Raw genomic sequence first — 12,416 nt, forward strand, 5'->3', positions numbered from 1 at the left:
TAAATGTTGTTAATGCTGGCAGTGAAGTAGTTACAAAGGTGATGTGAGACACGTAAAAAGTCGTTTACTTTTGTTTTCATGCGGGACACAAACCCTGTTCTCTGGGTGAAAGTCTCTATAGCTAATTTCCCCTGTTAGGAGCGTGTATTTTTATGCTACTCATCCGTTTAAATTATATTAAGTCTTACAGTCGTCACAGGAGCCGTTCAGACTCGGCGCGTGATTAAAAATGTGCGTCACAATTTGTCGCTCAGGTAAAAAAGACACACTTTTTCCTCCCCTTGCACGGCTTTTTGCAAGAATCTAGTTCCCAATATAGATGTAGTGAAACTCTTGCTGATTGCCCTTGTCCTTTCAAAAACACCAAATGATCAAATTCATGTGTAGTTTCATCATTAAGTAAAAGAAACTGTTCTAAAAATAGCACACGTCATTAAACATACATGTACGGTGTGTGGTGGTAAAAAAGGCTGCAGTTTCGGTGAATTGAGGCAAAAAAATGCTGTCCTATGTTTAGGGCAAAAAAAACCCTTGTTAGGTGTTAAAAAAGACAGTTTAAACAGTAAATAAATGTTGTTAATGCCAGAAGATAAGTAGTAACGAAGGTTCCTGAGCCACGTAAAAAGTCGTTTACTTTTTTTTCATGCGGGACACAAACCCTGTTCTCCTGGGGGAAAGTCTCTGTAGCTAATTTCGCCCATTAGGAACATGTATTTTTATTCAACTCACCCGTTTAAATTATATCAAGGTTTACAGTTGTCACAGGTGCCGTTCAGACTCTACGTGTGATTAATATTTGCATCACAATTTGTCGCTCAGGTAGAAAAGAATTGTCAGAATACGGGATGGAAATCTACACTTTTTCCTCCCCTAGCATGGCTTTTTTGCAAGAATCTAGTTCCCAATATAGATGTAGTGAAACTGCTGCTGATTGCCCTTGTCCTTTTAGAAACGCCAAATGATCAAATTCACGTGTAGTTTCAACATTAAAAGAAGCCATCAATGACTTACACAAAAGGTACTCTGGAGCTATTCTGAGGAACATCTCAGCATTAGCATGTAGCAGCTGAAGTAACTGGACTGAGCGTTTTGCATCTCACTGTGCCAGAGACTGTTCTGAAAATGTACGGTTCGAGGTTGTAAAAAAAGGCTGCAGTTTCGGTGAATTTTGGACCTATGTTAAGGGCAAAAAACTTCCTGGTTAGGCATTTACAAAAGATAGTTTAAACAGTAAATAAATGTCTTTAATGCTGGAAGTGAAGTAGTTACGAAGGTGACGTGAGCCACGTAAAAGTCGTTTACTTTTGTTTTCATGCCGGACACAAACCATGTTCTCTGGGTGAAAGTCTCTATAGCTAATTTCCCCTGTTAGGAGCGTGTATATTTATACAACTCACCCATTTAAATTATATTAGGGCTTACAGTCGTCACAGGTGCCGTTCAGACTTGGCTCATGATTAACATTTGTGTCACAATTTGTTGAAGAAATCTACACTTTTTCCTCCACTTGCACAGCTTTTTTTTTGCTAGAATCTAGTTCCCAATATAGATGTAGTGAAACTGCTGCTGATTGCCCTTGTCCTTTCAAAAACGCCAAATGATCAAATTCATGTGTAGTTTCATCATTAAAGAAGCCATCAATGACTGACACAAAAGGTACTCTGGAGCTATTCTGAGGAACATCTCAGCATTAGCACGTAGCAGCTGAAGTTGCTACAGCGTCATATATCAGCGAGGCCCGCACTGTCCTCCAAGCCATGATTGCTTGAGAATGTGGGGTCAGGCTTATAATGATTCTTGCCCCATTAATTTTACTGCACCAGCCTGGACAGGACCCTCTTAAGGGTGGCATGTGTTTAATTAATCATCTGGTCCTGATGTGTGGTCAGTGGTCACCCTATCCGTCTCTCACTGTTCCTCTCCGGATGAATTAAGAGGGCTTTTCATCAAGCCTGAAGAAATGGAAAAATGGAAGACTTAATTAATACTCTTCTCTCTCTCCCTCCCTCTTGTCTTTTTCTTCTTTTTCTCCTTTCAGACTAATAAAGGTGATGCTTTGGCCAGTCGCGTCCAGAACACACTGGGCTCCTACGAGGAAATGAAAGACCTGTTAACCAGCCATTCTAACCAGAGCCACTTGGTGGGAATCCCCAAAGGCAGCAACAACCTGCAGACCCCGACCACTTCGACGACAGAGAGACCCGCCATGGAGTCCCAGCTTTTCAACGAAGCCCTGAGAGGAGGAACAGGTGGGGGAGGAGGAGGAGGAGGAGGAGGAGGAGGAACAGAGGGAGGTGGAGACAAGAGGATGGGAAACGCTTCTTCCTCGTCATCGACGTCCATGCAACCTCCTGCTTCAACCACATCGTCATCAAGCGCCACAACGGTCCCACATCAGAATTCAAAAAAGTCCCGCAGCTCCATGGAGTGGTCGAGGGCGGGCCACGGCCAGAGCAGCCAAGGAGCAGGCCTCGTTCTGGGGTTGGCTCAGAACGGCCAGGGCCAGGTCACGGCAGCTACCAGTGGAAGAGGGAAAATGTCTTTACTGGAGGAGCAGCAGAGACACGAAGAGCTGTTTAGCTCACTCAAAGATGAACTCGGTCTAAAAGGGGACTCAAGCCCTTCTTCCTCCTCTTCATCCTCCTCTTCCTCCTCTTCTTCTGGGAGGAGGCACTCTTCCCACCCCTCCAAAACCCTCCCCCTCGCAGGTAAGGCCCAACAGAAAGGCTTCATGGTAGGGGTGTTGTTAATGTTAGGGCTGGGCGATATGGACCAAAAGTCATATCCTGATATATTTAGGCTGAATATCGATATACGATATACAATCATGGAAAAAATGATTAGACCACTCTTGTTTTCTCTAATTTCTTGTTCATGTTAATGCTTGGTACAACTAAAGATACATTTGTTTGGACAAATATAATGATAGCAACAAAAATAGCTCATAATAGTTTAATTTAAGAGCTGATATCTAGACATTTTACATGGTTTTCTTGATAATAACCATAATCTTAATAAAACCATGGAAAATGTCCAGATATCAGCTCTTAAATTACTCTAATGAGCTATTTTTGTTGTTATCAATATATTTGTCCAAACAGATGTAGCTTTAGTTGTACCAGGCATAAAAATGAACAATAAACCGAAGAAAACAAGGTTGGTCTAATATTTTTTTCCATGACTGTATATATACATATATATTTTATGTCGATATATCGCCCAACCCTAGTTAATGTGTTATCATTAATTATTTTTTTATTATTAAATTATTATAGTAAAGGATCTGAATACTTCTTCCACCACTGGTACTGAGTATACTTGCATTTAATTTGCATGTAACTTCCAGTGATTTGGGATAACAACCATTTTGCTAACACTCTTTTTAAACAGACTTTCCAGATATCTCCATCTCCGAATTAAAACAAGGGTACTGCCACGACTGGTCTTTTCATTTGGTCTCCATGATTAAGATCTAGACAACATGACGTGAATGTGGCATAAGCTAATAAATTGCTGTCTGTGGCATTCAGAAATGAGAGTTGCATCTGTCTTCTCATCTCTCATCAAGCATTTCCCAATATGTCTAGCTTTTCCTTCAGTAGTGGGGAATATCTCAGAATGTGGTTGATTAAATCTTCCATTCACACAACAAAGGGAGGACCTCTTATATTTTGATATTCATGGGTGATATTTGTTTGGAGCCATGAGGGCTGATGAATAATTTCAGTGAATAATTTCAGTGCAGAACAGACTCTATCACCTTTTGGGCGGGATTTCTGAAAATTAACATCTGCATTTGATGATAACCACATCTTTCAGTTGATTTCCAAACCATCAAGCAACACATAATTTGCTTTGATTGTGATTGGCTCCATCCATCTGGGAGATGGGATTTTTGGCGATCAACTGTCATCAGATTTTGACAGCACAGAGCGGGGTAATATTCCACTAGAACAGGTGTTGGTTTGGTTATTTAGACTTCTCTTTTTGGTTTTTCCTTCTCTTTATAGACGGTGGCAATTTTCGATCTTCCACCATGGATGCTGGCCATTTCAAGTCTTCCACTAACACAGAAAATGGTGGACATTTTAAATCCTCCCCGTTTGAAAATGAGTCTGGTTCTCACCTCTCCACATCATCCTCTCCGCTCGCTTCCACATCAGTTCTGACGACGCCCACTCCAGGTCTAACCACTCCTACATCTGGACTGACCACGCCCACCTTCCCACCTGGTAGCCTATCAGGGAAGCCCATCGCAGTCCAGCAGAAGCCCACGGCGTATGTTCGACCAATGGATGGCCAGGACCAGGCGCCTAGTGACTCTCCCCAGCTCAAACCCCCTCTAGTGGCCACAGAGGGATTTAACAGCAGTCAGGCTTACGGAGGAAACTCTGGGAACACGAAGAACAAACTGCCAAAACTGAGTCTCAGCCACACGGGGGAGGTAAGAGAACAACACCGACACTGTTACTGTCCATGTTCAGCTCTTTGGTATTGAATGGTGTTCTGAACTGATCACATACAATTTACAAATAATTTTCTAAAATATAATTATTGGTAATTAGTAGGGTTGCACATCTCTCTGTGATAAACGATTCAATTCGCATCTACATACACAGGTTACGATAAGATTCAAAAACCATTATACTTTTATTACAAACCGATTCGATTTGAATCGATACTGTGTAAGAACGATACAATTTTAGGTTTTATATGAGTGACATTTACATTTTCCTTTATCATCTAACCTAATAAAACATTGGCCGGTGCTCAGTGGACACAATCATGTTCTGAGATATGAAATAATGATTTTATCACCAGGATCGTCTGTATACAGACGCAAATATTAGGCTAATAAAAAAATCATATAAAATAAAGGCATTCCTGTGCCCCTGAGCAGGACACAGGTCACAGTAAAATGCAGAATGCAGGTTGTTATTCATGTGCAGCTGTTTGTTAAACAGAGAAAACACTTATCATTATAAGTACATGTCTACAGCTGTTAAAGTGATTGACAGCTGATCCAGCTGTGATCCTCTGCTGCCGTCATTAGAAACAGACGTCGCTTCACGTGACACTTCAGAGGAAATAAAGGACGTCTCATGTCTCTTAAAACGTTTCACAAGTAAACAACGCAAGACAGGGAAGCGGGGAGGCAAAATAAGAGACCGGAGAGACCCATGATGTTGCGCGAGAACCGTTTCGCTGTTCCGGTATCCGTAACGGTTTATCGTTCACAACCCTAGTAATTAGTAGCCTGTAATGCCCGCGAATGTAATAATGTCCACAAACGTAATAAAAATCTGCTGCTTTTAATGTAATAATCCCACAAACATAATACATTTTCCACAAACAAAATAGACGCTGCCTACTACAAACATAACACGTGATTTCCCACAAATGTAGTAACTATTACGTTTTGAGGGACTTATTGCACATCAACTTCATTCAACTTTCAATATTGTAATAACATCCTATAAATGTCATAACTCAATGAATACTGGTCGTTGTGGTTGTTGTTTTTTTGTTTGCCTATACACACTACTAATACTGACCGTGGGTGCAAAATACAGTCACATTAGCCTATTATTCGAAGAAAGATATTTTATATAGGCTACACCTTGAAACATGTCTAGAAGGAGTCGTTAATGATTGAATTGTGTTATTTATTTACATCACAAAATTATAACTTATTGTGATAATGTTCACAGTTATTATTTAGATACATCTAACACGCTGAAATCAGATGCTGTTGTTTCAGATGTTATGGGTTTTATTTTGATGCAACACACATATCTGTAAACACACAAACAGATAAACACACTAATAAAGTTGTGTGATAGCGGAGCAGAGTATTAGTTATGTTAGTGACATAATTGCTAAAATAGCCCCAACTACCTACCTAATGCCTTAAAGGATCTTTTTTTTCTATCTCACTGTCAGAAAAAAACACATTAAAAAAATCACAATTTGTTTCGCAGCCAAAACACTAAGACCATTGAAGTAAAACAGACTCATATTCCAGTTAAGAGAGTTGGAAACCAAAAAGATCAGGAAAAAAAAGTTTTCACAGATGGTTCACTCTGTAGATTCCTCTTATTTTAATTTCTTTCAACAATCACTTTGTGTAGATAATGTTGGCATTAAGAATGTCAGCAATGCGTTTTAAAAATAAACATATTTGGTGCAACCAATTACTGAATGCAATTAAGTGTTCTTCCCAAATACATCTCTAGTATCAAGCAACGGCAGCATAAATGTGTGCTGATGAGTATGTAATAAAATGAAATTAAGAGTTGAGTTGATGGATTTGAAAGAGTTTGGCAGATAATTTCTCCATAAAAAACAGTCTGTTCTCCCTTCAAAAATGTCAATAAAGGTAATGTGTACAGGCAGCAAAAGCCGCCATCTTGCTGACATAGTAGTGATTGACAGCCAAAAGAAGTTTGGCAGATTCGTGGATCAGTTGGAGGTTGGGGTGGTGGATGGGTTGAACAAACAGCGGACATCTACCCAGGACAGCCGGGTTAGCGTCCCATGTGAATAAAAAAAGTAAACCATTTTTAACTTAAGTCACGTTGTTTACGGAAACTACATGAATCACGTTTTTTACTTAACTTGCGGTAGTCAGTGAACCTTTGATACTACTTCACTTCTGGCAGTTATGTACATTTATTTACTGTTTAAACCGTCTTTTATAGCGCCTAACCAGGAAGTCTTTTGCCCTAAACCAGCGGTTCCCAAACTTTTTTAGCTGTGCGCCCCCTTCTAAGTCCCAACCGGGTTGATGCACCCCCATTCCCCCATACCTTCAAAAAATGTTTAAAAAAATGCATTAAGCTTTTTTATAGCCATACTAAAGGCGGCATGTTTAATCATGCTCAAATGACCAGAACACACATATAATAAAATAATCACCATCACAAAAATGAGCTCTCGCATTTGAATTAATCTGAAACACAGTTTCAATATAATGCAACAAAGTTATGCGAAAGCTTCCACTTTTAAGAGCAAAGAGGATGATGACAGGCTCAGGACCAGAGGCAGAGAGCAGATAAGTTGGGAAAATGTTATAATATTTTGAGCCGCGTTGAACAAAAATTGCAGCAAGTTTAAATGAGCGTGGAGATAAAAAAAACCCATCATCATAACACAGGTTGGAAAACTGGAAGAAGATAACTTCTTCTACGCTTCATTTTAAGATGAAGTGCATTTTAAATAGCCTGTATTTATTAATTAATTAATATTACAGTTTTTGATTTTACATTTTACAAAGGAAATGTTTATTTACAAGTCTTTATTGTGTGTGGGGAAAAATTTTTATTGTGTAATCATCAGACCGCCATTACATTTTTCATCTCGCGCACCCCCTAGTGGCAGCCCGTGCCCCACACTTTGGGAATCTCTGCCCTAAACCTAGGTCAGTGGTTTTACAACATAAATCCACAGAAACTGCAGCCTTTTTTACAACCACAGACCATACGTGTGTGCTATTTTTAGAACGCTGCGCTGTACCGCGAGCTGAGATACGTACATATGTGCCGTAATTTGTGGACTGACACATGACCTATTCTGCCGTCTATGTTGGAGAACTTTGAAGAAATGGTGCCAAAACAGAAAAAAAGTTTTTTACCCCACCACACACAAACATCCACAGAGCTCCACCTCCACCTCCCCGGCAGAAACAGAATCTAAAATGTATTCATGAGCGCTCGGTTGAGTTTAAGTGACACATGCTGTGTGTGTTCCTGACATTGTGGGTTTGAATGCATGTTTTCCATAATAACAGCAACTCTTTTTCTTCTCAAGCCCGTTATTATTTCGCTAAGTGATATAATGGTGAACATTCACACATTGGGCTAATTGAAATGTCAAATGAATGTGACAATACCAAACTCCTCCACAAGTCTCTCACTCTCTGACTCACTCACTTAACTCTCTGACCCGCTCCCTCTCTCTCTATCTCTCACTCACTCTCCTTTTCAAAACAGCAAGAAACACCGGGCTTGATGATCTGCGTGTGTGTGTGTGCTGTGTGAAACTGGTTGACAGGCGAGTAGTCATCCATATCGAGCAAGCCAGCTGTTCCTGTGCTTTGATAGAGCTGGTGTGTGTGTGTGTGTGTGTGTGTGTGTGTGTGTGTGCAGCACTCCAAATGAGCCCGAGATGGAGCTTTGAGCATATGGCACAGAGAAAGGAGAAAGCAAGGGAGACAGGGAGGGAATTAAAATATACTTTACTTTCAACACTTTCTTACAGAGGGTGAAAAAGAGAGTAAGTACATTCATGGCCGTGAGTGGTTTCTGTCACTTTGTTTCACCCACACATCCACGGATGCTCCGTTATCGCCTGCTTACCGTTTAGTTTTCACTCCTCTCATATTTATTCCGGGGAGAATTTATTGGAAGGAAAATGTAAACTCAATACAGCACTGAGGGGGAGGAAGAGAGGGATGTGAGAGGAAAAAAGGGGAGACTGATGATAAGAAATGGAGGGTGGTGGTGGAGAGAGTAACGAGGGCTGGAGGAAGACAATGACTGACTGATTACAGCACCTTATCATCGTAGTATTTGTTCTGGTTAGATGAGTTATTGGATGTGTTCTGCAGCTTAAACAGCAAATAGCAGCGAATCGGAGGATTGAACAGAAATGAAAGACTTTGCTGCTCATTTTACGCCGGCAAACGAGGGTAAAAATGTCGACATTTTACCTTTTGATTAGTGAACAAGTGGGCTCAAGGCAAGGTTATTATTGTTTATGAAAACTGATGAAATAACGACAACTAGAATTGAAAAAACATTTTCGTTAACTGATATAAAAATAAAAACAAGAGTTTTTTTAAAAACGATAACTAACTGAAACTATATTTTGTGGTTACAAAACTAAAACTGAAAACAAAACTGTCCTTCGTTTTTCATACGTAAACCTTTTTGGTTAATATGAAATCTATTTCATCTATCTGGTTTTATGACTTAATAAACTTATTGGTGCTGAGATGGATAAGACAAAGGAAATAAAGGCAACATTTATTGTGACTTTTTTAAAATTCGCACCCAACAAATACCCCATTACAAAAAACAAAAACTGATAAAATCTAAACTAAAACTAAGCATTTTCCAAAAAATAAAAACTAATTAAAACTAGCAAACTCACTCTAAAAACGAATTAAAAACTAACTGAATTTGAAAACTAAAATTGACAACAAAATTAAAACTAAAACGAATGAAAAATCTAAAACTATTATAACCTTAGTTCAAAGTTTGTGAGTGGTGGTTCTAATGCATCACATGTGTTGGTTTTATTTGCTTTTACTTGTTTATTTAGAATAAATACCTTTTTGATTAAAAAATGCTGTCCATTTAATGTTTAACTATGAACGGTGTGCCAACCTCTTCTATGACAAGAATTCACAATTCCTTCAACCACTACTAAATATAAATATGACAATTTGATTATAATTATTGAGGTAAATTATTATCCAGAGTTACAAATTGATAGTTTAGTAACTTTATGAGACTGATTTAGGTGAATTGGCTATATTTTTCTGTTTTATAGATGGTGCCCCAATGAGCTATGACTTAGAGTAAACCAAGTCATATCATTTATTATAATGAATAATTATTTATGATAATTATTAATAAATCTGGAGCCATCTTACCACACTTTTGAACCGTGAGATCCATACAAGTGTCACTCAGGTTCATCCTTACATATTTGGTATCCTTATGGGAGGGATAGCATTTACGATAACGCCCTTTTATTTACATATTTGACGACCTGTGCAAGGTATCATTTATTCATAAAAGAGGCATCCTTAAATCCCCAACACATGAATGCTGAAGCTTTAAGAGAAAATTCCTGTGGAGTGTATCAGCAGGATTGATTTTACATTTAACGGTTTTCAAATGAGTTCAGGTTAGGATTTAGCTTGCAGTTGTCTTGTTGAGTGTTCAGTGATTTTGCAAGTGTGTGTGTTTGTCCATATGTGCAATAAGCCTTTAAACTGCTGTGGAAGCTTTCTGTTAGCACTATAGAATTATTGATTAGGGACTGTGTGTGTGTGTGTGTGTGAGAGAGAGAGAGAGAGAGAGAGAGAGAGAGAGAGAGAGTGATAACACTATTGATCTTTTCCCAACAGTTACAGTAGGTTTAAATCTACCTCTGGACACACACGCACACACATTTCGATGTTGTCAGCATCTGAAAGTGAGGAACTGCATGATTCGGCTTTGGACTGAGTCAGTGTGATATATCAGGATGTTTAGCTGTTACGACTGTAGTTTCATTAAGCAACCAATAGCATGGTAATAAGAATAAATCATTTAAAAGTTAAGTTAGTACACCTGTGGAATGCTCTGCCTGCACCCTTACGGTCCGCAGTATCTGTGGATTCTTTTAAATGTCAATTTAAGACATATCTGTTTAGACAGGCATTTAGTTGACAATATGTACCTGGTCAACTCTGTCATATCACATAATAGTTATTAGCAGATGGAGCAAAGACATGTCTTGTAATGTACAGTGAGCGAGTCATTATTGCAAAATAAACAGGGTGTGCGTTATCTTGTTAATTACACATCTACTTACTAAAGAAATCAATCATTTGATACTAAATATTCATTTAAACTTGATTTGGTGGATTTAATACAAATTTAATAGCTTCCAATTAACATTATTAGGTTAATTATTCATAGCAGCGGTATGCTATTCAGACATAACAGAATGTAGAATGCTGTAATCAAAGCTGTGTAATAAGTTGGAGTAAAAATTTAACTTTATGTTTTGAGCAGTGGTGGAAGAAGTATTTAGATCCTTCACTTCAGTAAAAGTACTAATACCACACTGTGAAATTACTCCATTACAAGTAAAAGTCCTGCATTCAAAACTTACGGAAGTAAAAGTGCAAACGTTTCAGCATTAAAATGTACTTAAAGTATCAAAAGTAAAAGTACTTGCTATGTAAAATAGACCCACTCAGACTGTTTTATATATTCTAAATATATTCCTGGATTATTATTATTGATGCATTTATGTAAGCAGTGTTTTCATTTTCTCAAGGTAGGGCTCATTTTAACTAAGATACTTTTATGTGGTTTCATTTATAAACATGCATGTACATAAATGAATATTTTTTTTTAATGTTAAATCTCGACCTGTAAAGTAATAAAGTTGTCAGTGGAGTAAAAAATACAATGTTTGCCTCTAAATGTAGTGAAGTAGAAGTATAAAGTTACATAAAATGGAAATACTCAAGCAAAGTACAAGTAGCTCAAAATTGTACAGTACTTGAGTAAATGTACGGCTCAATGTACGGCTGTGTATTTTAGCCGCCTGAAGAAAAAGGATTATCAGTTAAATTAAGAATATTTTCACCACTTTAACTTGCCGTCTGACAGCTCTGTTTGAGTTTTCATGGTGAAAACTGAAGCCGCTATCTCTGCTCTCTTCAGAGCCACCAGACTCCACTGACAAAACCAGTAATTTTACTTTTTACTTTTTTTTACCTTTTACTTTTGCTGGTCTACCGCTGCCTGCTTAGTTTGTTTCGTGAATCCAAAATAACCCTGTAAAACACAAAACAGTACAACAAGTCTAAGAATGACAGAAACACTGTGATCAAGGCAGCAATTCTGGTGCTTGTGAGAAAAAAGGATACAGAAGCATAGAACTGCTTCAGTTCTCCTCGGGCTAACAGGGCTATCTGGTGGCAAGGTTCCTTCATTCATTCATTATCCTTAACTGCTTATCCGCATTTGGGTCACACGGGGCTGGAGCCAATCCCAGCTGACATAGGGCATAGAGACAGACAATCACATTCTCATTCACTCCTATGGGCAATTTAGACCTCTTAACTCTTTGATGCACAACATATTGACCCCCTTTCTAATGCACAACATGGGTCAAAAATGACCCACATTCATTTCCCATGTTATTTCATGGTGCTGTGTGTTTCTGTGCTCTGTCTTTTGATATCAACTTATTTTATGAGTGAATATTCCAAGTATTCTTTGAATATCTTGTATTTGATAACAACAGATCACTATTTCCATTTTGCCTCTCATACTTTATGAAGAAAAAAAGTTTTTGTATTATTATTATTATTATTATTATTATTATCATAGCTAACTACTTGGCTAAGTATCTTGCTAATCTAACTACTTAGCCAAGAAGTTAGCTAAGTAGTTAGCTTAGCAAGCTAAGGAATAAAGGAAAACATAAAAATTAGGATGTATGATGATCAAAAACAAACTAATTGAGGACTGTGGGAGGAAGCCAGAGTACCTGGTGAGAACCCACAGGGAGAACATGCAAACGCCACACAGAAGAGCACCATTTGCACTTCACTATCTAAAGGTTTTTTTAAAACTGAAAAAGATGGAGTTAATTTATTAAATTCAATCAAGTTCTTTCATCTA

The 12,416-nt window shown here is 38.3% G+C and overlaps 1 protein-coding gene across 1 annotated transcript in view; it reads left to right on the top strand.

Moving 5' to 3' along the window:
- Window positions 1–12,416, top strand: part of aff2 (AF4/FMR2 family, member 2) — a 263,724-nt gene that overhangs the window by 90,021 nt on the left and 161,287 nt on the right. The window contains exons 3-4 of the mRNA XM_059346008.1: window positions 2,039–2,708; window positions 4,011–4,444. Coding sequence (XP_059201991.1) covers window positions 2,039–2,708; window positions 4,011–4,444 — 1,104 coding nt within the window. The remainder of the gene's footprint in view (window positions 1–2,038; window positions 2,709–4,010; window positions 4,445–12,416) is intronic.

Source organism: Centropristis striata, chromosome 12 (genome assembly GCF_030273125.1).
Source record: "Centropristis striata isolate RG_2023a ecotype Rhode Island chromosome 12, C.striata_1.0, whole genome shotgun sequence".
Lineage (NCBI taxonomy): Eukaryota > Metazoa > Chordata > Actinopteri > Perciformes > Serranidae > Centropristis > Centropristis striata.